The 25348-nt window shown below is 40.3% G+C and overlaps 1 protein-coding gene across 1 annotated transcript in view; it reads left to right on the forward strand.

The window, feature by feature from the left end:
• The window catches only part of dhx32 (DEAH-box helicase 32 (putative)), a 27132-nt gene continuing 1784 nt past the window's right edge, over positions 1–25348 (forward strand). The window contains exons 1-10 of the mRNA XM_033033708.1: positions 1–742; positions 4892–5085; positions 6323–6707; positions 7535–7777; positions 15278–15377; positions 16907–17065; positions 18304–18495; positions 23346–23495; positions 23689–23879; positions 24255–24436. Of these exons, the coding sequence (XP_032889599.1) occupies positions 449–742; positions 4892–5085; positions 6323–6707; positions 7535–7777; positions 15278–15377; positions 16907–17065; positions 18304–18495; positions 23346–23495; positions 23689–23879; positions 24255–24436 (2090 nt within the window). The 5' untranslated portion in view covers positions 1–448. The remainder of the gene's footprint in view (positions 743–4891; positions 5086–6322; positions 6708–7534; positions 7778–15277; positions 15378–16906; positions 17066–18303; positions 18496–23345; positions 23496–23688; positions 23880–24254; positions 24437–25348) is intronic.

The following is a 25348-nucleotide window of genomic DNA, read 5'->3' on the forward strand; positions in this document are numbered from 1 at the left end:
TTGGGCAGCCGGTTGCCAAGAGACGAATCCCACTTTCCATACTCTGCAGATTCCAACAAGCACTTCCCGGCCTTTATTGTCAAGAGATTAAGTTGCCACATGACCGTATTATTCTGTACAATACTTGCCCGTTTAGCCGGACACGTGTGGTGGGACAGCCGGGGAGACACAGCAGCTCTGAACTGAAATAGATGGTCTCACACACACACAGGAACGGCTTTCCTTTAACTCCCCCTCCCCAACAACAATTCAAAAAGTGGATCTTTAAGACATTCTGATTTTGTTTGCGGGTGATCATTGGAGAACTAATCGGGAAGTGTGAAGTTGTTGTGAGCTGCTGTAGCCCGGAGTGGGACCAGGGACTAGACCAGGGATTAAAGTGCACCGCTCTCGCCGTGTGCTGGGCTCTCTCTCTCCCTCTCTCCATGTGCCGGCCGGCTGGGTTACAATGACCGCTCACCGGCCCTGCTGCTCCCCGAGCCGGCACAGTGCGCTGCCGAGCGCCGGCCAACACCGCCCGCCGGAGTTTGGATCGGACAGCGGCGATGAAGTTTTGCCCTGCCACACCGAGCTGGAGATGAACCCCTTTGACGGACTGCCTCACTCTTCGCGCTATTACAAACTCTTGCAAGAAAGGAAACGGCTGCCAGTGTGGGGGGCTAAGGACGTCTTCGTGGCGAGTTTAGCAGCCTCTCCCTTTGTCATCCTGTCCGGAGATGCTGGCATCGGCAAAAGCAGTCAGGTAGGCTACTGTCTGTAGCCAAATGAACTGTACCATGCGGAGAAAATAACGCGTGTCTGTGTGTGCATAGTGCTGTCAGCGGGGACAAGGCTAGGGTAGAAGCTGGTCTTAAGGCGCTCCACAGATTTGAAAAAGCGCCAATGGTATCAAAGATGTATCTATTCAGGAGCTGTAGGACCACTGAGGGACAAATACCTGCCCTCCACTGTGGAGGAATTTGTCCAAGCGAGCTGGAGAAAGACTCCAACACAGAATCGCAGTTTCTGCTGCTCTGACCTTATTTGAAAGACTGGCATTGTGGAGTAACTCTGGCAGAAAGAAACACAATGTAACTGTGTGTTTTGCTTATGCTGTTCCATCATCCAGATAATGTGTACAACTGTTTAACTTAATCGGTCATGCTTGAACAAGTTCATTCTTTTAATGAAAATCATATTCCGTTTTCAACAAAATCTAACGTTCCCCGCCGTTTATTTAAACAAATGGCTATAGCATTGGAAATACTTCGCATGATCTTACACATTATTTAGAATATAGAACCGTACAGCACGTGAACAGGTCCTTCGGCCCACACTATCTGTGTTGAACATCACGTCAAGACAAAACAATGTCATCTTCCTACACATGAGCCACATCACTTTATTTCCTGCATTTCTATGTGCCTATCTAAAACCTGCTTAAACACCTCTATTGTATCTGCCTCCAAAACTATTTCTGGAAGCACGTTCTAGGCACCATCATCCTTTGTGCTAAAACTATTTGCCCTGCACATCTTCCCCTTTAAACTTTTCCCCTCTCACCTTAAAGATATGGCCTCTAGTCTTTGACATTTCCACTCCGGGAGAAAGGTTCTGACTGTTTACAGTATAATATTTAATAGCTGCTAACTCAGGGTTTGTAGGGTCTATTTTCATACATAAGAGGAATTTCAGGAATTCAATGATGACTTTTGTGGGTTGCATAACTTGCTCTGTTGGAAGATCAAATGCTGTTCCTTGACCCTGTGTTTAGGATACATACGAATGGCTTGTGAACGGATAGGCTGAATGAGAAACTGATAGAGAAACAAAAAGTCAGGAAGTGAAAGCTCAGAGGTATCTCCAATAAACAGTAGTCTGACATAGGTTGTCCTTGTTATCCAAATGTTCCAGGGATGAGTGTAGGGACCAGGCAATGACATTTACTGTGCACCCGTTGCGATGGTAGATGAATTGCAGTGGATTAAGGATGGTTGGAGGCTGTAGTGTAAACTATACTTTGAGTGGTTAAGGGAGAAGTTGTTTGTGTGAGAACACGTTTAGCCAGAAAAGGAGGCTGGTGATGAAAGGGAACTGGTCGTGTTCAAGAAAGAAGCAAAGGGTCCTCATACCAACCAGTTTTCCACAGATGCTACCTGACTTGCTGAGGATTTCTACCACTTTCATTTATTTCCTGAATTGCCAGTGCTTTGTACTTCACCACTGCAACACTTTTTTTTAATTTTTCTCTTCCTCTTCATTCTTCTTCATGTTTATATTTCCTCAAAATAGATTACTCGCAGTTAACAAGCTTTCACTTCTCTCTTGTCAACCTGCACCAACACTTCCTGTGTCATTCGGCTTTTTTAGATGCAGACATTCACTTTGATTTTTCTCTCTTCACTCCTCTCCCCACATCCATTCTCTGAAACTTAAAAGGTTTAATTTCTAATTTCTGTGATTTGAAATATTCATTCTCTTTTTTTTCTCCATTGATGCTGCCTGACCTTCTGAGCGTTTTCAGCATTTTCTCTATTAATTTTACATTTACAGTATTTACAGTATCTTTCGTTTCCATCACTAAAGCTCAAATTTAGTGTTTTTTTCCTAGTAAATGTAATACACATTCCTTGCTTGTAATCTACATTTTAAAATTATTAGTTATCTCTCAGTTGTTCAGTTTTCTTTCCTGTACAAATTCATAAACAAAGTCTTGTTGACGTCAGTTTTTATCTTGGGAACTGTATATTAATAGAAACAATCTTGCTGATTGGAACAAGATATTTTGGTGTTTTCTACAAAGGAATGTTGATTTTAAAACTAAATGACATTTAAACTTCTAACTCTTCAATCAATTTATTTCTGCTTTTAAATATCTGGCAGACCTCTGACAATATTAACCACTAGCAATGCTTAAAACATTCCAGGAATGCCTATTACTCCTGCTGAACCCAGTTTTTATGATATGTGTAAAACAGCAGTCAGGAAGTCACCCTAGGAAATAAATACTGAAAATGCTGGAAATACTCAACTGGTCAGTTAAAGTCTGTGATGGGATAAATAGAATTAGTATGTGGATACAAAGAACTGCAGATGCTGGTTTACAAACAAAGACACAAAGTGCTGGAGTACCTCAGTGGGTCAGGCAGCAAATCTGGAGAACATGGATAAGTAACTTTTTGGGTCGAGACGTTTCTTCAGACAGAGTTAGCATGTCAGGTTCTGATGAAAAATCACTGACATGAAGTCTTAATTCTGTTTCTCTCTCCAAGGATGCTGCCTGACCTGCTGATATATTCTGACATTTTTAGATTTCCAGCATCTGTAGTTTTTCTCTACTTTTAGGTAATATGAAAGAACTAGATATGGGAATGACCATATTCTTCTTTAGAGCCCAGAGGTTCTCTTTTGCAGATGTTTCAAACTCCAGGAATTTCCTTTTTAAAGTGATATTTGATGGACAAAAATTGGTGGAAATTAAAAGCAATTTCTCTTATTATAACGTGTGATCTAACGTTTGGTCATGAACTAACTGAACTTGTATGTAGTAGGAAGGAACTACACTGAAGACAGACACAAAATGCTGTAGTAACTCAATGGATCAGGCAGCATCTCTGGATAGAAGGAATGAGTGATGTTTTGGGTCGAGACTTCAGTCTGAAGAATGGTCTCAACCCGAAACATCACCCATTCCTTCTATCCAGAGATGCTCCCTGTCCCGCTGAGCTACACTAGCATTTCAGGCCTATCTTCGGTGAACCTATATGTAGTATTGATCTGTGAAGTTTATCAGTGTTTTCTACTGTCAGAATCTCCTTTGCAAACATTGTTGACTCTTTTGGGTTTACAGTATGCTTTCAAACGTTATTATAAACTTTTGAGAGATATATCACAGTGAATGGCAGGGTTCTGGGGAGTTTTGTAAAGTAGAGGGATCTTGGAGTTCAGGTACATAGTTCTTTGAAAGTTATGTCCTAGGTTGATAGGGATTTAACCAGGGCTCGAGAGCCTGAGCTATAGGGGGAGGTTGAGCAGGCTAGGTCTTTATTCATTGGAGCACAGGAGGATGAGGGGTGATCTTACAGAGGTGTATAGATCATGAGGGGAATAGATCGGGTGGACACACAGTCTCTTGCCCAGGGTAGAGAAATCAATAATCAGAGAACATAGGTTTAAGGTGAGAGGGGTAAGATTTAATTGGAACCTGAGGGGCAACATTTTTCAGACAAAGGGTGGTGGGTATATGGAACGAGCTGCCTGAGGAGGTAGTTGAGGCAGGTGCTATCACAACATTTAAAAGATAGTTGGACAGATACATGGATATGTAATGTTTAGAAATATATGGGGCAAATGCAGGCAGGTGGGACTAGTGTAACTGGGGCATCTTGGTTGGCGAGAGCAAGTTGGGCTGGAGGGCCTGTTTCCATGCTGTATGACTCTATGACACTATAACTAGAGGGTGACAATATATTGTGGAGGGAGAATTGAGAATAGAATAACCCCCAAAAAATGAAGTTGAATAATATTACGAATAACAAACATTAATATACCTAATACAGAATAAATGATGATAATCATAAACTGAAGGGAACCACAGGAGATTCATTTGTATTTGAATTTAACGGGAATATATAAAATTAGTGGATTATTTATATGATTGTATTCATGTTTAGTATGACTTGATTGGACAATACACAAACAAAGCTTTTCATTGTATCTCTGTACACATGGCAGCAATAAAACAATACCAATAAGTGCATATTGACAAGGCATTTATACAAAATCAATGTGTTTATTAATTAGTTTTTGTTACTGTTCTGAAACTATTTATCTATCAATGTTGAATCTTAGCTGCCAAAGTATGCTCAAAGGCCGTGACGATCATGATTGTTTCCTTTGTTATCTTTTGCAGATTCCCCAGTGGTGTGCAGAATATTGTCTCTCCTCCAAGTATCAGCATGGGTCTGTGGTGTGCACGCAGCCGGACAAGCAGATGGCTGTTTGCCTTGCTCTTCGTGTGGCAGATGAGATGGATGTCAACATTGGGCATGAAGTGGGCTACGTAATTCCATTTGAAAACTGTTGCATCAATGAAACTATCCTGAGGTCTGTGTGCTTCTAAATCACTTCTGGTGACCCTTGTTGAAGAATTACTCAAATGGGAAACAATAGAGGCCATGCAGCTGCACACCCCTTTTCAAGTAGCTGATGCCATATGTTGCTCCTTAGCATATATATTACTCTTTACATGGATTACCAATAGAGTGTAATGATAATGACAGACAAAGATAAAGGATTAGAATGAGGAAGATGAACAGGAGGGGAACAAGATAAATCTGAGTGAAACAAAATTTGCACAAAGGAATGGATATAATTTAACATCGAATAATAAATTACGTTTTTCATAAAAACTTGAGCTGATTTAAGATAGTTTTATTTTAAAGCTTGAAAAAGAATAATATTATGTGATACTTGTCCAAGAAACTTTTACTTCTGTCTGGTCTAACACAGAAAACAATAGTGACATTCCATTTTGCATACATCAAAGCAATAAATTACATTTATTACTTTAGAATGCAAAGCAACATTTCAGGAAGGATTATTTTTTAAATGGCAATTCTAGGACAGTGTTATACATGTAGTTAATACCATCACAATTTAATCTGACCCTTTTTTTCTTATTTATATGTAACCCTGTGCATTTACGTTTATGATAATTAAACAGAAAGTTTATGGCACAGAAATTCAAGATAAAAATATAGTTGCTTTCTTTTTCAATCACTCCACGCTACTTTTTGTTCTTCCTTTCTGTTACATTTGAATAGGCTGAATTATTTCTTGTCTGACAGGGCAGCTTACACGCTATCACGTCTCTGCTTTTAAATTGCTGGTTGAGATGAACTGCAGAAGCTTTGTGAGCAAGGATAGAATACCTTCCCCTCTCTATTCCTGAGAAATGGACTTTCTCCCAATCCATATGGCTCCAATATATTTTGGACTAATTGCAAAATAAGAGCAGTCCCTCCTCTGCACTTCCTCTCACGAACACCAGCAGTTTAAAAAAACCTCTAGGTAAGCTTGTCAAATTGAGGTTCGCCACTAATTCTGTATTGTTGAATTTAATTTCATATATGATCAAAAGTCAATCCACTGAAAAGTTATTGTCTCTATTATTCTGCTGGAATTCTGTCAGACTTGAAATATGTACATATGGGTGAGGGAAGGGGTTCAGTTTAAGGGCGGGGGGGGGGAGGGGGGGGGATCTGTGGCTCTAACCCATTTATTTTCTCATTCAAGCAAGTTCAAATAAAGCCATCCAAATAAGATTCTTCTAATGTCCTAGGTATAGCACAGATGAAATGCTTCTATTGGAGATGATGTCAGACCCGCTACTGAAACACTATGTAGTTATCATTGTAGATGAAACTCATAAAAGGACGGTATGGACAGATGTGCTACTGGGTCTTCTGAAAGACATTGTGAGACAGAGAGCAGAACTAAAGGTTGTAATAATAACCTCCCCTCACGTGTCCAATATACTGCACACGTATTTTGGTGGAGCGCCTCTAATACAAGTGGAGAGTAAAGAGGACACCGAGGGTCCACTCGAGGTCGTTTACAGTTCCATGCCTCAAGAAAACTATTTCTTACCAGCACTTAGACTGTTGTTTAACATACACAATACAAGGGAGAAGGGCGATGTTGCAATGTTTCTATCCTGTAAAAAGGTAAGCACGTTGTTGTTCTCTACATTCCTTCTGAAAGCAAAAAGCAGAAATGGTGATGAATACACAACTGGCATGGCAGTGAAGAAACAATTATTAAAAACAAAAATCAGAAATTAGTACAACTAGTGGCTAATGTCTTCATACCCATTACAGGCAGATTCATTTAAGACTTGACTAATGATGAATTATTTGGCCTGGTTCTCCAAATGTAATGACATTGGCTTAAATGTAGCCACTGACCATGAAAGACATATATATGTTTTTTATGTCAGTTTACTTAATTTGGTTATTCTGTGACACAACCTGCCAGTGCATTGTTTAAGCATCTCCCCACTTGCCCTGCTCCAGTTATGTTATTGGCATTTGCTTGTAACTCAGTTATTTTGGAAAAAGGTACATTTCCAGAAAATGTTTTCACATTATGCACGTGTAATTTAATATCGCTTGTTGCACGTTCAATTTTTTCTGCCTTTGTCTGCTTCATAAGTATCACTGGAACTCCAATATCTTTCAGGTTATCTTTCTTCCTGCGTGACTCTTAAAAATGTTACTAAAGCTTCTGGCAAAGAGCATCATAACTATGTTCACTCTATAGAGATATGTCCTTTCACCCTGGGTCACTGAAGGGTAAATTACATTTTGTTTGTCTTTCATTTATAATTACAAAATTGGACATTAATCATAAAACATATGAACCTTAAACGTTATTCAGTCTTGCACTATAGACCATAAATTAAACTCAGTATCATTTTAAGTGAATGAATTGGATCACTTCAAGAATAAAAATTAACTTTTGCTATGTTATTGATATATTTATACACCTGCAGGAAATTGATGAGGCTTGCAAGATTATTGATCAAGAAGTTTCTACACAGCATCCGATGTTGAGAGAATTGCTGCCAATTCCTCTTTATCCAGAGCAGACTAGGTCATTTAATAGACCAAGTAACAATTTGGAGAATGGCAAACGATTCAAAAGGAGGGTGATATTGACCACAAGTGCGGGAGACTCTTTACTCTGCATAAGGAATGTGAAGTTTGTCATTGATGTGGGCATGGAGAGAAGGAAGGTGAGTTGACCACGCCTGTAGCAGGTTTTGTTTTAAAAATGTGTTGCCGATATATTTCACAGGATATAAAGCTACTCAGCATTTACAAAAGTTTTTGAACAAAAAAAATCATATTCTTTTGCATTTAAGAGGGCCTCAAGATGGAACCAATCACAGATGTTCCCCTGGTATCCATTTCCTAGGTCCTACATCATATCTGCATGTTTTCTTCCTCATGACATTGCTTCATCTTTTTAAACAAATCTAGCTTCTATTGTACAAATTTTGCATTTTACTTAATTCACAAGTATTTGTTGCAGACTTTGCTAATTGTCTTTCACTGTCAGTGAGTGATATAAACAGGAAAGTTTAATTGTTGTACACATGGGCAACAATTCTAGGGTATTCTAATCTGAAACGTACAGTATGCTTTAGCCACAAAAAGCTGAGGTAACTCAGCGGGTCAGACAGCATCTCGGGAGAAAAGGACATTTTGGGTCAAGACCCTTCTTCAGAGTTACTCCAGTGTCTATCTTCGCACCAATTTATGATTTTTTTTTCAATTAAAATAAAATTTGAATGTTTTCATGGTGTTAAAGTAATGGATTAAAGCATTTATTTACCTGCACTCCCGGTCATGAGGAAAGTGCTGATTGTGGAAGATAATACCAAAGTTAATTAGTTTCAAGTTAGTTTACTTTTAAATTAGCAATCAATTTACTTACAACCTATCTTTATCTCTAATCTCTGACATACTAGTCAACAAGCTGTCCCTTAGACTAACCCCTCTCACCTGCGCCTGGATAAAGGACTTTCTCACTAACCGCCCACAGTCAAAATGGGCCCCCACTGCTCCACCCTCACACTCAGCACTGGTTCTCCACAAAGCTGTGTGCTGAATCCACTCCTCTATGCTCTGTACACTTATTTATATTTATTTATTTATTTTTAATTAGAAGCAATGTACAATAATATAAAACATGATTAGCATAATACATTTCATGTACAACTTCTTGTTTTCAATTTAGTAATTAAAAAAAGTAACAAAAGTGCGAAAAAGAGAGAAAGAGAATATTAAATAAAGTAGTGAATTTGATAGTTCATGAAAAAATAGAAAGAGCCTATAAAGCCTGAGAGAGAAAACAAGAGAGAGAAGAGAAAAAAAAAAAAAAGAAAAATCGAACGGGATATACCTGCTTCGTATCTTTACACATCCCTCACCCGGTTCTGAAACAGTTAATTTCTAAGGTTGTGTTGCACCATATGCTTGTAATAAGTCGATAAAGGGAGACCAAATCTTTAAGAATTGGTCTGATTTGCCTGATAGGATGAATCTCATATCTTCGAGATGTAACATTTCAGACATATTTGAACACTCTGTACACTTATGACTGCACTCCCATCCACTCCACAAACTCCATTATTAAATTCGCCGATGACACCATGGTGGTCGGACTCATATCAGGAGGAGACGAGGCAGCGTACAGAGACGAGGTCTTGAAGCTGTCAGAGTGGTGTTCTGTGAATAACCTGGCTCTCAACATCAGGAAAACAAAGGAAATGGTCATCGACTACAGAACACACAGAACGGGCCCTGCCCCACTCTACATCAATGGGGACTGTGTCGAGAGGATTTCCACCTTCAAATTCCTGGGAACGCACATCGCGGAGGACCTCTCCTGGTCTGCCAACACTTCAGCGGCGGTAAAAAAGACCCAACAGCGATCGCACTTTCTGAGAGTGCTAAGGAGGAACAGTCTAGAGGAGAAGCTGCTAGTGACCTTCTACCGCTCCACCATCGAGAGTGTGCTGGCATATTGTATCACGGTGTGGGATGCTGGCTGCTCAGCAGCAGACAGGAGAACACTGCAGAGAGTGATCAAAACTGCACAGAAAATCATCGGCTGCCCTCTGCCTTCCCTGGAAGACATCTCTAGCTCTCGGTGCCTCTGCAGAGCCAGGAAAATAATCAAAGACCCCTCCCATCCTGGACAGTTCTTGTTCAACCTCCTGTCCTCTGGTAGGCGGTACAGGTGCGTCAAAAGCCGGACAAACAGACTCAAGAACAGTTTCTTTCCCCATCCCTCACATATCCACACAACTTGAGAGATGCTGTCATCCATTCCACTATAAAACAGTCCACTCAGCTAATATTTCTTCTTTTTTAATTCTTTTAAAGTGTTTGTTACATTTTAAAGTGTAATATTCTCCCAGTGCAATGTTCTACCTAGGTGTGACAAATATAATTTATCTACTATTTTAAGCAGTTAAATAACGTATTGGTTGTGTTTTTATCTTGTTTTAACTTGTTTTGGTTGCACTGATCAGGAGTAGCCCTAATTTTACTTCGGAGTCACGTGAGTGACTACGTGAAGAAGGCCGTCCAGGCGCACGCGCGTCATCTCGTCAGACGCATTGCGCTGCCACCGCGGTAGGAGGTGCGGAACCTCCAAGCGGTGAGTGAAAGAAAACCTGAACGTAAGTATTTTACTTTCATTTTCAGGCTGCTTTTCTTCGTGGAGACTGCGTGCAGAGACACAGGCAAGTCTTAATATATGGAGCAAGGTGGGAGGAATAATGGGAAGCGCACCGCAGTAAGCACTCAAGAAGACAAAATGTCTGAGAGTAGTGGGCACCCGACTAAAAAGTCGACGGTAAAGAAACAGCTATTTCTACATGGGAGAAAAAGTCCCGTTGAAACTCCCACAGGGAGCAAGGCCATAAAGAAAATAATAGGCCTGTAGACTCGGATGAGTCTGAACTATAAATCATGTCAGATAGAGTTTATCAACTGGAATTCCTCATTGGTAAAATTATTGATAAAGCAAACTCCAGAAGGAGTATAAAAAAACGCGGGCCTAAAGAGCCAGCACATGGAACACCCAGGAGAGGTCCTGGGAAACGTTGGAGATGAATATGTATGTTGGCCTAGCACTGAGCCAGCAACAGAAATGTCTGAAAGACAATACAGACGTTGGTCTACAGGAGACCAGAATGGAGCAGCACCCAAAAGTGGGCTGTCAGTATACGGCTCTATGAAGAGCTTGAGATACCCCAAAGAGGGTCAAAGAAGCGTAGGCTTATCAGAGAGCCAGCGCATGAAATACCTGATGAAAAATACCAGGTGAAACTCATTATGAGGAGGAATATCCAGAATATTCTGACAATGAATCATATAAGGACCAGAGCCCACACAAAAAAGAAATGCACCAGGGCTGGCCCATAAGTTCTCTAGTCCCAGAAAAAAGGGACAACCTCTAAAAGAGGATATAGCAGAAGTATAAATACCTGCTTTCCCATCATTTGGAAGAACCAACGATGGATGAGATTGAGAACATATATGCTAGTAGTCCCATCTGTCAACAGTGAAGTGTGGAGTTATGGGCACTGCAGTATGCGTTCAAGAAATTAGGTTACAGCGGGTACTAAGATTAATGTGGTCAAGCATCACGGCATTTTCCAGAGACCTGGAAGAAGGAAATGTTACAACGTCACATCAGGATGTTATAGGAATGATGTGTAATGCACATTTTGAAATAAACTGTATTCGTAAAAATGCGATAAGACCTAACATACATCCTAAGTTTGCAGGCCCTGTAAACCATCTAATATACAATTGCCATAACGAAGGCAATATCCATACCGAAGAGTGGCTGGAACTGGTGAAGGAACAAGTCGCTCGTACCCGCATACACGATATTGGTGTACGACCCCAGGACGTGGAGGACATGGTTATTCCCACAAGGGGCAAGGTACAAAAAGTGACACCAGCAAATCCTGAGGTAGGTGGTTCTGGTTCTGAGACAAACATATCAGATGTGTCCTATTCACAAATTGGGGGAAGGTTACAATTCTTCTTAAAAGAATGGCAACAAATAACATCTGATGCTTATATACTGTGCAGTATAATGGGGTTTAGAATTTAATTCTACCAAAAATGAAAATTCCCCTACTCAACATATTCCAAGACAAATACATTGTCTCTAAAGAAGAGATTAGAATTATTCAAGTAGAACTTGACATATTGAGTAAAAAAGGGGTAATTGAGAAAACAACATCAAAACCACCAGTTCATATCTAGTATTTTCTCTATACCTAAAAAATGATGGTGGCAGTAGAATAATTTTGACCTTGCATGTCTTAACCCTTTTGTACAGTATAAACATTTCAAAATGGAGACATTTACTAATGCTTTGCAGTTAATTTCAACAGAATGCTATATGGCAAGCATAGATCTCCAAGATACGTATTACTCTGTGGCCATGCATGGTAAAGATCGTAGATATTTGAAATTTGTCTGGATGAATCAATTGTGGCAATTCAAAACATTGCCTTATGGTTTAACCTCAGACCCTAGATTGTTTACAGAACTGCTAAAACCAATCTTAGCATTGTTAGAGCCCAAGGCTATTTGATAATGGTTCATTTGGATGACATTTTAATTGTGGGAGACACTGAAACCATAACGACAGCATCAGTTTTAAAAGTCAAACTAACATTCAAAATCTGGGTTTCTTTATCTATCCAGATAAATCTAGATTGACACCCAACAAAATAATTGATTACTTGGGGTTCACTATTAATTCAGTCCTTACCCAAGGACTAAAAGCTGCAGTGAATTGAGGGTTGTAAGGAACTAATTGCAGGCAAACAACCATCAATCAGGCAAGTGGCAAGCCTAATTGGCAAACTAATTGCTTCTTTTCCAGCTGTTCAGCTTGGCCCACTGCATTACCAACAACTGCAGTGAGCAAAGGTATTAGCATTTAAAAGACATTCCGGGTATTTTGATAGACCCATGCAACTACCAAACACAGCAATTGATGATATAAAATGGTGGATTAAAAATGTTGATTGTTCTTACAGAAAAAATTCTGGTTGAATCACCAGCTTTCAGCCTACAAACCGATGCAAGTGCACTAGGTTGGGGAGATGCTGATACCATCTCAAGCTGTGGAGGTAGATCGAATGCAGAGGAAGAACCTTTGCTCGAGTCACATGGCATTAATTATCTTGAATTACTAAGTGTATTTCATGTGCTTAAAGCCCTTTGCCGTCATGCACAAAATTTGCATGTACAGGTTCAGATTGACAACACTACGGCAGAAGCATATGTCAATCATATGGGTGGAATCAAGTCAGAAGCATTTGACAGATTAGCAAACATGAATTGGCACTGGTGCATTAAGAGAGACATTTGGTTTTCTGCAATTTACCTACCAGATAAATTCAATATAATTGCAGACACTAGGTCACGCAAATTTAATGACAATACAGAATGGATGTTAAATCGTGACATTTTCCATAAGATTTTGAAAAAATTTGGGAAACCAGAAATTGACTTGTTTGCATCCAGATTGAACCACCAGTTACCTCAATATGTTTTGTGGGAACCAGACCGAGGTGCAACAGGGGTAGATGAGTTTACGTTAAATTGGGGTGGAATGTTTTTATATGCATTTCCTCCCTTTTGTCTGATCAGTAGTCTACAGAAGATCAAACAAGATAATGCTTCAGGATTGTTGGTGGTTCCAGACTGGCCCACACAACCATGGTATCCACTAGTGTTAAAAAAAAATGATGACAGAACCTATAATGCATGTCTCAAGACAAGAAAACCTACTTGTGCACCCTGTAACTGGTGATTTTCATCCTTTACATGATCGTAATTATTTATTGATTTGCAGATTCAAAAAAGGCCATATGTTGGAAGAAGACTAACAGATCGCAGTATGGATGTAATTACAGGATCCTGAAGGGATAGTACTCAAAAGCAGTACATTTCTTACATTAAGAAATGGGAGCAGTTTTGTTCAACACAAAATATTTCTTACCACACTGCAGACACGTCAGATGTTGTAGAATTCTTGTCAACATTACATTTTGATGCTAATTTAAGTTATAGTGCGATCAACGCTGCAAGGAGTGCCCTCTCTGCATATTTATCGAGAGCATCTGAACAACAAGCTCTAGGATCACACCCCTTGATTTGTAGATACATGAAGGGCATCTTTAATGCTAAACCTCCCAGACCGAGATACACGGAAATCTGGAATGTGAGGGATGTACTCACACTACTTAGGGATTGGAGTCCCATCTCAAATTTGTCTTTAGACAAAATCACTATGAAAGTAGTCATGTTAATGGCTTTAGTCTCAGCCCAAAGAGTACAAACTTTACACAAGTTACGGGTAGACAGAATGGGAATGACAGCAGAGGAAATTACAGTCTATATCTATGACCTGCTAAAACAGAGTCTCGGGGTGTAAATTGTTTTTTTTTCAGTATATCCTACAGATCAAAGACTATGTGTAGTTACATATTTGAAACACTACATTGAGACCACCATGCACCTTAGAGGTGTAGAATCCGCATTATTTATCAACCATAAAAAAACACACAAAAAAGTGACAACACAAACAATTTCAAGATGGCTGAAGACATTGGATTCAGGAATTGATACTGACCAATTTTAACCTTTTCCACCAGGGCGGTGGCAACATCGGCGGCCAAGGATTTGGACGTTCCAATAGACCATATCCTCGCGGCCGCAGGATGGGCAAATGAAAGGATGTTTTACAAGTATTACCACAAAGAGATTGCAGACCCTGGTGGTACTGTTTTGGATTCAGTATTAAATGTTCCCAGTGATTAAAATGGGACACATAATGTTTATCATAAAACAAACCATTACCTGATTAACAAATGTTATGGTTGCATGTTATTGACTGTTTTTCACTCATAGAGTCAATCAAAATGCAGTGATACGCCGGAATTGAATCTACGGCCTGAAATCACAGAAGCTTTAAAACTTCACGTAGTCACTCACGTGACTCCGAAGTAAAATAGTAAGATTAAACGAGAAATTACCAGTTTGAAGTTTGATCTTTATTTTATGAGGAGTTACGTTGAGGGACTACGTGCCCTCCGCTCCCACCCTAATAAAGATCAAAGGTAAGTTAAGTTTTGTATCACATAGCTTACTATTATGCTTTGGTATATATCATCTGTTATTTCACACCGCTGCTTTGAAGTTCCAGGCGCGTGCGCCTGGACGGCCTTCTTCATGTAGTCCCTTGACGTAACTCCTCATAAAATAAAGATCAAACTTCAAACTGGTAAGTTCTCGTTTAATCTTACTATTTTGTTGTATTTCTAAGTACAATGACAATAAAGGCTTATTATTATTATTATTATTATTATTATTATTATTAAGTAGTGGAAAGTGAATAGTGCCATGCAATTTTCAATCTGAATGTCTTTGCCTGGTTAATTCAAACACCCATTCCCAGAGTCAAATAATAGACCTTGATTTGTTAGATGGTATAAGGATTATTCAACGTGGAATTGTAAGCACCACTGGAGAATCTTCTACTTGTGCGACCATATGTTTTGAGGCAGTCATTGCAGAGTTGGATATCCAAATGGCCAGAAAAAGAATGAACATTGCTGCAATGTATCTGTTTTAAGGCAAGATTTATTTTTGCCTTCAAGTTGTCACTATCTTCTATCTAATCCTAGGTTTATAATCCCAGAATCCGGGCCGAGTCTTTAGTGATGCGACCCATCAGCAAAATTCAGGCTAAGATGCGCACAGAAATCACAGACACAGCTAGACTGGGTAAAGACTGATATTACTTGACATAAAATCTCCTTTAAATACAGTGTATATGAATTCTAAATGTTTTGTATTTAACATTTATCTTTTGAATATGTTATGCTGGATCTGGTAGAGAGGTTCAACCTTCATGCACAACATGCAAAAGTGATTAATGTTGATCACTGAAGGCCTAAAACTTTTCTTCTTTTTCCTCTCCCCTTCTCCGCATTGGGATTGAGGATCACTTACTTCCACTCTGGTTTTGCGAGGCGAATTTAGGAACTACAGACTCTTCCACAGATGGGATATGAAATGTCTAATGGGTTTGGTTTTTTTTATGAGCCAGTGCAGTCCTGCCATTGCTTATGCCAGGGTGCTCCTCCTGCATGGCTTTGAAGTTTTCAATACCACCCCAGATGTTCGATCTCCATTGGACTAGAGATTCCCGGAAGTCACTGGAATTAATCAGTTTCTTCAAGGAGGCTTTGAGCACATCCGTAAGTCTTACCTGCTGCCCAGCTGGTAATCTATTCCAAGACAGACATCAGAATAGTGTCTATTTCTGGAGTCTGATATCAGACACACGAGAAAGGCAGCCTTTAGAGTGGGGATGAATGAGGGGAACAAATGCTATGACGTTGGCTGGGGGAGGACTGATGTTGATCAATTTACCCTTCCACTGATATGGTGGATTTTATGGGTAGGCTTTTGTGGTGCCTTGGAATACCTCCTGTAGGTAGTCCAGTGTACCATGTAGACTCTTGATTTTTAAATACCCTTTTCCTCAATTGACTAGAGACTATGTTTATGCATTGAAGGCAATGGTGAATTTTATCTTTAATATCTGCCTTCAGCTAAATAGTGGCTACCAAGATACAGAAAGTGGTCCACCATGAATGTTGATTGTTGCTGGGCAGAGTGGTGCAGCAAAGACCAGAAGATAGTGCAATTTTGCCTCGTGGTCTATTAACCATACAGCTCATTCTCTCATATGCTATTGTGAATGAGTCAAATATGGTTTCAAGCTCGGCCTCCAAGTATGACATTTCCAAACCTGAGCTACGTACTGTGTCTTAACTACTGAGGTTGGGGTGACCTTGGTTTTGGAGCCAGATTGTCATGGGTGGAACAATTCCATCAGTTTTGAAGTTTAGCTCCACTGCTGTGGAAAATTTGTTGGAGATGAGGTGCAGTCAGAAAGATTAGGAAAGAGGTTTTGTGAAATGGTGTCCCCTAATTGGACACTCAGCTTCACTAAGATGTGAACAATTAGATGGTGGCTTGTGACTTTAGTTCTTCACTGTGGAGCTTTAGAGTTTCAGCAGGGATACCATCTGCCCCTGAGCCTGCCTAGATTGTTGTAGGTGTTGAATAACTGTGTTGACAATGTGTTCATTTCTTGCAGCCGAGACTTTAGCCATTTTTCTTCCTGGCTGATGTTAATACTGTTATTATCAATATTGTTTTCATATAATTTACATATCCTGTTAAGTTAGGCATTCATGGTTGCATAACATAATTAATCTGAACTAATAAATTGATTTATTCAGGCAAATGTTTCCGTCTATATACTGAGGAGTTCCTAATGAAAGAGATGCCTGACCTCTCACCAGCTCGTGTGCAGGAATCAAATCTTACTCGCATGGTTTTATTCCTAAAGAGAATGGATATAGCAGACATGGGCCAATGTGATTTCATTGAAAGACCAGGTAATGTACAACAAATTAGTGAAATTATGCAATTCTTAAAAGGCCATTAACCTCATCCCTTAAGTGTAATGGAGGTGGTACACAAACAATCCAAAATTGCATGCAAATAATCTGACAAAATATCTAATGTTTATTTTTATTTCACAGCTTCTGACTTTCACCATGGGCAAAATGGGTAGTGTATAGCCAAAATGGTGACACCTAGGCCTGGATAAACAATCCAAACTCAAATTCCAATGTGTTAGTTTTGGCATTTAGACAGTGAATAATCTTGAATGTAAAAAATCTTAGCCATTATTACCACAAAGCTACCAGATTGTTGAGAACAACATTTGGTTCACTGATTTCCTTTAAAAATCAACCACCCTTTTTTGATCTGGCCTATTTGTAACTCCAGTCTCACACCAATTTGTTGGATTCTTAAATATCCTCAGAAATGCTTACTGACCCATGCAGTTCCAGGGCATTAAGGATGGGCATTAAATGCTGGCCTTGTGTCCTAGAAAATGAAACAAAAAGCAAGAAACTACAAAAGGTTAAATGCAGTCGAAATAACAAGCATTTAGAAATAATAGCAAATTGCACGTTAGGATTTCAACTGCCAAATATGAAACATTACAAAAAATTATTTGGTAATAGCCCAGTAACTGTGTAAAATGACTTCTTTTATTTGAGTGTAAATGGGCCACTGGAACAACCCTAATCATGTATAAAAGGAATTATGTCATACCAAAGTTTATTTCATGGGATGCTTTGTATCTTTGTTTTTTTTCTGAAAGTCTTACCTACCCTTAACTTCCCCATCCCACCCTTCCCTTCCCCTCTCCACCCTTCCCCAAACAGCTCCCACCCTGACAAACTGGATTCAACACTGCTGCATTTTGGTTCTAAACATGCCTGTGCCAATTTAGATGATATAGCCAGTCTTTAGTCAATTCATGAATCCTTGTACCCACTCATCACTCACAGTGATAGCTATTGTAAGTTGCAGTCTTAAATCTCACAGCTTCATTTAATTTCCTGTAACTAATTATTTGCTTTGCTGGATTGTTGTAGCATGCAATTAACTATCTGACCTAATAGATTAGTATCTCTAACTGAAGTCTTTCTTTAATCATGTATTATCGAATCGCAGATAAAGATGGATGAGTACATTGATTGTAGAATACTACCGAGTACAAATAGCTAGGATTTTAAATTAACTGGATATTTGTTCACTAAATTGCCTTTTCTAACAGCTCCTGAAGCCTTGATGCAGGCATTGGAAGATCTTGATTACCTTGCAGCCCTGGATGATGATGGAAACCTGTCGGAGATTGGAATCATTATGTCAGAATTTCCACTGGACCCCCAAATGGCAAAAGCTCTCATTGCTTCCTGCGAATTTGACTGTGTGCATGAAATGTTAACAATAGCTGCCATGGTGATAGGTACTTTACCAACAATCCAGTCCTTTTAGTCACATACATGCAGATTTATTGGAGCAAAGAAATGATGTCAATCTTAAGTACAATAGGTAGAGCAACGGGGAAGATGTAGAGTGCAGAACATAATTCTCAACTTTGTAGCACAATAGTTCCATAGACAATGTCCAATGTCCACAATAGGGTAGAGGTGGATCAGATAGAATCATAGGTTAAGGAAGGACTGTTCTGAAGCCTGATAAGAGAGAGAAAGAAGCTGTACCAGTATCTGATTGCCTGTTTTTTCAAGCTTCTGTACCTTTTGTCCGATGGGAGCAGGGACAAGGAATGACCAGGGTGGGACAAATCGTTGATTGTGTTGGCTGCTTGGCCTCTATTTCAAGGTACCTGTACTTCCAAATGAGAAATTATGTATCAGAACTAAGCAAATAAGAAAATAAACATGTCTAAAGTTGGTGAAAGGGAAAAGGGTGGGGAGAACAACGAATGTCTCTGACAAGATACAGACCAAAGATATTAAAAGGAACTATTTAAAAAATCATTTGTTTAAGAAGGAACTGCAGATGCTGGAAAATCGAAGGTAGACAAAAATGCTGGAGAAACTCAGCGGGTGAGGCAGCATATATGGAGCGAAGGAAATGGGCGACATTTCGGGTCGAGACCCTTCTTCAGACTTGTGTGGGGGTGGGAAACATAGAACATAGAAAATAGGTGCAGGAGTAGGCCATTCGGCCCTTCGAGCCTGCACCGCCATTCAATATGATCATGGCTGATCATCCAACTCAGTATCCTGTACCTCCCTTCTCTCCATACCCCCTGATCCCTTTAGCCACAAGGGCCACATCTAACTCCCTCTTAAATATAGCCAATGAACTGGCCTCAACAACCTTCTGTGGCAGAGAATTCCAGAGATTCACCACTCTATGTGTGAAAAATGTTTTCCTCATCTCGGTCCTAAAAGATTTCCCCCTTATCCTTAAACTGTGACCCCGTGTTCTGGACTTCCCCAACATCGGGAACAATCTTCCTCCATCTTGCCTGTCCAACCCCTTAAGAATTTTGTAAGGTTCTATAAGATCCCCCCTCAATCTTCTAAATTCTAGCGAGTACAAGCCGAGTCTGTCCAGTCTTTCTTCATATGAAAGTCCTGACATCCAAGGAATCAGTCTGGTGAACCTTCTCTGTACCCCCTCAAGAATGGCAAGAATGTATTTCCTCAGATTAGGAGACCAAAACTGTACGCAATACTCCAGGTGTGGTCTCACCAAGACCCTGTACAACAGCAGTAGAACCTCCCTGCTCTTATACTCAAATCCTTTTGCTATGAATGCTAACATACCATTCGCTTTCTTCACTGCCTGCTGCACCCGCATGCCTACATTTAATGACTGGTGTACCATGACACCCAGGTCTCATTGCATCTCCCCTTTTCCTAATCGGCCACCATTCAGATAATAGTCTACTTTCCTGTTTTTGCCGCCAAAGTGGATAACCTCACATTTATCCACATTATACTGCATCTGCCATGCATTTGCCCACTCACCCAGCCTATCCAAGTCACCTTGCAGCCTCCTAGCATCCTCCTCACAGCTAACACTGCCACCCAGCTTAGTGTCATCCGCAAACTTGGAGATGTTGCATTCAATTTCCTCGTCCAAATCATTAATATATATTGTAAATAGCTGGGGTCCCAGCACTGAGCCTTGCGGTACCCCACTAGTCATTGCCTGCCATTGTGAAAAGGACCCGTTTATTCCTACTCTTTGCTTCCTGTCTGCCAGCCAATTCTCTATCCACATCAATACTGAACCCCCAATACCGTGTGCTTTAAGTTTGTATACTAATCTCTTATGTGGGACCTTGTCGAAAGCCTTCTGAAAGTCCAGATATAACACATCCACTGGTTCTCCCTTATCCACTCTACTAGTTACATCCTCGAAAAATTCTATAAGATTCGTCAGACATGATTTACCTTCCATAAATCCATGCTGACTTTGTCCAATGATTTCACCACTTTCCAAATGTGCTGCTATCCCATCTTTAATAACTGATTCTAGCAGTTTCCCCACTACCGATGTTAGACTAACTGATCTGTAATTCCCCGTTTTCTCTCTCCCTCCCTTTTTAAAAAGTTGGGTTACATTAGCTACCCTCCAATCCTCAGGAACTACTCCAGAATCTAAAGAGTTTTGAAAAATTATCACTAATGCATCCACTATTTCTGGGGCTACTTCCTTAAGTACTCTGGGATGCAGCCTATCTGGCCCTGAAGATTTATCGGCCTTTAATCCATTCAATTTACCTAACACCACTTCCCGGCTAACCTGGAATTCACTCAGTTCCTCCATCTCATTTGACCCCCGGTCCCCTGCTATTTCCGGCTGATTATTTATGTCTTACTTAGTGAAGACCGAACCAAAGTAGTTATTCAATTGGTCTGCCATGTCCTTGTTCCCCATGATCAATTCACCTGTTTCTGACTGCAAGGGACCTACATTTGTTTTAACTAATCTTTTTCTCTTCACATATCTATAAAAACTTTTGCAGTCAGTTTTTATGTTCCCTGCCAGTTTTCTTTCATAATCTATTTTCCCTTTCCTAATTAAGACCTTTTGTCCTCCTCTGCTGGACTCTGAATTTCTCCCAGTCCTCTGGTTGGCTGATTTTTCTGGCTAATTTGTATGTTTCATCTTTTGTTTTGATACTATCCCTGATTTCTCTTGTTATTCACGGATGCACTACCTTCCCTGATTTATTCTTTTGCCAAACTGGGATGAACAATTTTTGTAGTTCATCCATGCAGTCTTTAAATGCTTTCCATTGCATATCCGCCGTCAACCCTTTAAGAATCAATTGCCAGTCTATCTTGGCCAATTCACGTCTCATACCTTCAAAGTTACCTTTCTTTAAGTTCAGGACCCTTGTTTCTGAATTAACGATGTCACTCTCCATCCTAATGAAGAACTCAACCATATTATGGTCACTCTTGCCCAAGGGGCCACGCACAACAAGACTGCTAACTAACCCTTCCTCATTACTCAATACCCAGTCTAGAATAGCCTGCTCTCTCGTTGGTTCCTCTACATGCTGGTTTAGAAAACTATCCCGCATACATTCCAAGAAATCCTCTTCCTCAGCACCCTTGCCAATTTGATTCACCCAATCTATATGTAGATTGAAGTCACCCATTATAACTGTTTTACCTTTGTTGCATGCATTTCTAATTTCCTGTTTGATGCCATCCCCAACTCCGCTACTACTGTTAGGTGGCCTGTACACAACTCCCACTAGCGTTTTCTGCCCCTTAGTGTTATGCAGCTCTACCCATATCGATTCCACATCCTCCAAGCTAATGTCCTTCCTTTCTATTGCGTTAATCTCGACAAGTGTAGCATTTCCTGCGGTTGCAAGAAAGGAAGAGGCGGAGACAGTGGGCTGTGGGAGAACTGGGAAGGGGAGGGGAAAGAAGGGGAAAGCAGGGTTTACCTAAAATTTGAGAAGTTAATGTTCATACCATTGGGGTGTAAACTATCCAAGCGAAATATGAGGTGCTGCTCCTTCAATTTACGGTGGTCCTCACTCTGGCCATGGAGGAGGCCCCGGACAGAAAGGTCGGATTCGGAATGGGAGGGGGAGTTGAAGTGCTGAGCCACCGGGAGATCAGGTTGGTTATTGCGAACCGAGTGGAGGTGTTGGAATAAGTGATCGCCAAGCATATGCTTGGTCTCACCGATGTAGAGCAGCTGACACCTAGAGCGGCAGATGCAATAGATGAGGTTGGAGAAGGTGCAGATGAACCTCTGCCACACCTGGAAAGACTGCTTGGGTCCTTGGATGGAGTCAAAGCGACAAGTGTAGCATTTCCTGCGGTTGCAAGGGAAAGTGCCAGGAGAGGGGGTGGTTTGGGTGGGAAGGGACAAATTGACCAGGGAGTTACGGAGGGAGCCGAAAGGGGAGGAGATGGGAAGATGTGGCCAGTGGTGGGATCCTGTTGGAGGTGGCGAAAATGTGGGAGGATTATTTGTTGTATGTGACGGCTGGTAGGGTGGAAGGTGAGGACAAGGGGGACTCTGCCCTTGTTACGAGTGGGGGGGATAGGGTGTGAGAGCAGGGTTACGGGGTATAGAAGAGGCCCTGATGAGAGCCTCATCTATAGTAGAAGAGGGGAACCCTCGTTCCCCTCAAAAATGAGGACATCTCCGATGCAGTTAAGGAGTCAAAAGAGAAACAAATTTGCAAGGAAAAGTGCAGCAGAATGAAGGCGAGTGAGGGGAAAAGGTAGCATACCTGAAATATTGAGTTTCTAGAACTAGAGCTTGACAGACAGAACAAAATGTGTTCTTCATTCATATTGGGAATTATTTGAGCAATGTAGGCGGCCAAGAGGTCATAATAGTTTTGTTTTATGTTGGAATAGCAGTATCCCATAGCAAGGAAAATATCTTGGGTTTCATATTAAGTATAAATCTTTTGCAAAATAGTTCTATCTATAAATCTAATATAAATGCTATATTAATAGTCTTTTTTTATATTATATTTAAGCGATATTATTTTCATGTTTTTGTGACATTTTCAAATGGTGTGCTAAAGCTGGGTGTACAAAATATTAAGTGTGCAGAAAATCAAATTTCAAACTGGAAATATAATTTTCCACGGACATATTAAAATATTTAATGTTATTGGCTCAGAGTTTGTGATCAACTCCGAAGGAATGGCACTCATATCTGACCTCTAAGAATGCAAAGTTCCAGCAATTTATGTAGTACAAACATCTCCAATTGCAGCTGTGAATTTTAAACACATTAGGTAATTGCACTGAAAGTAATTGCCTCTTTTGCATTTTCTCTTTCATTAAGCTCCTTATTGTTTCTTGGATGCACTACCAGGATCAGACGAAGTTGCACACACATGTCGAAGGAAATTCTTCCATCCGGAGGGCGATCACTTTATTCTTATAAATGTTTACACTGCATTTACGCAGTGCAAGATGATCTCATCGGCTGAATGTAAGTAGGTGGAAAAAAACGGGAAGGTGGAGAGAATTAAAAATAATGCCTAACAATAATTCTTAAACATGGTTTACTGAGCCTCACTTAAAAGTTGAATATAATTTTGATAAGAGTTAAGTCACTAACTCCCTTGCATTTGTTGTTTATAATAATCCAGCCTTTACTGATGATTTTTGTTTCACTTTATCAGTCTCTGAAGATGAAAAGTGGTGTCATGACAATTTTTTAAGTTGTGCTGCTCTAAGAATAGCAGAGGCCATCCGAGCCGATCTGTTGGCCATTATGCAGCGCATTGAGCTTCCCATTTCAGAACCTGCTTTTGGCACGCAGAAGAATTCATTGAACGTTAAAAAAGCTTTGTTATCTGGCTATTTCATGCAGGTAAGGACTTTGAGAGCATGTTCACATTGGTCTCAAATGGGTTTATTACTAGTAATCTTAAATATATGTTCATCTCCAGTGTCAACTCATAAACAATACTCTGCACTTACTTTTAGCGTCCTTATCTATTCATTGTACTTCTCATTTAGGTCTGATTTTGTATGAGGTATAGCTGCTTTATAGCCATAATGGAGAAAAATAAATTCCTGATACATGGAGCAATGTTCAAGCCCATCACAGTTTAAGATGCAAAGCATGTTGAATCTTTTGAACAGAAATCAAAATTGTGAACTAGTTTTTGATAATAAAGTGAAATAATTCAATTCCATTCAGAATTATAGAAACTGACCATTCAATGCAATCCTTCTATCCTAGACTGCTCGAGATGTTGATGGATTAGGGAACTACATCATGCTAACACACAAACATGTGACACAGTTGCACCCTTTTTCAAGCTACTGTTCCACAAGGCTAAAACCAGAATGGGTTTTGTTTCATGAATTTACAATATCAGAGAACAACTGCATTAGGATTGTCTCAGAGGTGTCACCTGAAATGTAAGTGTAAAATTCTGCTGCACCATTAAAATCCATTTTATATGTACAATTTAAATGTTTACTTCTCATCTGCAGTGTCTTCAGTTCCTTGGCCATTTAATTGAAGAGGTTCAACTGTTTGAGTGAATAAGCTCTGGAAACACGTGTGCCCTTAACTTTAAGATGAACTTGTTCTCTATTGTAGTAACAATGAGCTGCATAGGCTGGTTTACCAAAGAAAGATACAAAGTGCCGAAGTAACTCAGCGAGTCAGGCAATATCGCTGGAGAACATGGAAAGGTGACCTTGCAATCGCAATCACAATTGGTGAACAGCAACAAAGCAACATATTATATAGAAGAGCTCTTGCACTCTAAGCAGTGACACCACGCTCCTGCCGACCACTGCAGAGAGCACCAGTCCAGGTAGAATGGTCACGACCCAACATGTCACCCATCTCTTTTCTCTAGAGATGCTGCCTGTTCTGCTGAGTTACTCCAGCTTTTTGTGTATCTTCGGTTTAAACCAGCATCTGCAGTTCCTCCCTACACATTTCGTCTGCTCCACTGCAAAATCTCTTCAAGGTATGTCTAATTTGAAGACGTTCTCCTCCTCTCTCCGACGAGTTTGCAACATCCTCTCTCGCTGCTCCCCAACTCTATGACCACGTTTAACCCAGACACACTACCACAGCCACGTGTTTTCTCGGTGCTTGCCTGCGCTTCCATCTTCAATCTCATGGATTCGCGCTCCGGTTCCAGACATCTGTTTGTACCCAACCCGTAATACAGGTTACAACTGTCAATGTGCCACTTCCCACAACAGTTCTCCTTCCATGTCCTGCATTCTTCACTGGCTGCGATGCGCCGGCACCAGCAGGCCCTCACTCTGACTCTCCCACAGCTCCAGGCCTCACTCACCCAGACCTGCAAT

The sequence above is a fragment of the Amblyraja radiata genome, chromosome 15 (assembly GCF_010909765.2).
Source record: "Amblyraja radiata isolate CabotCenter1 chromosome 15, sAmbRad1.1.pri, whole genome shotgun sequence".
NCBI classification, from domain to species: domain Eukaryota; kingdom Metazoa; phylum Chordata; class Chondrichthyes; order Rajiformes; family Rajidae; genus Amblyraja; species Amblyraja radiata.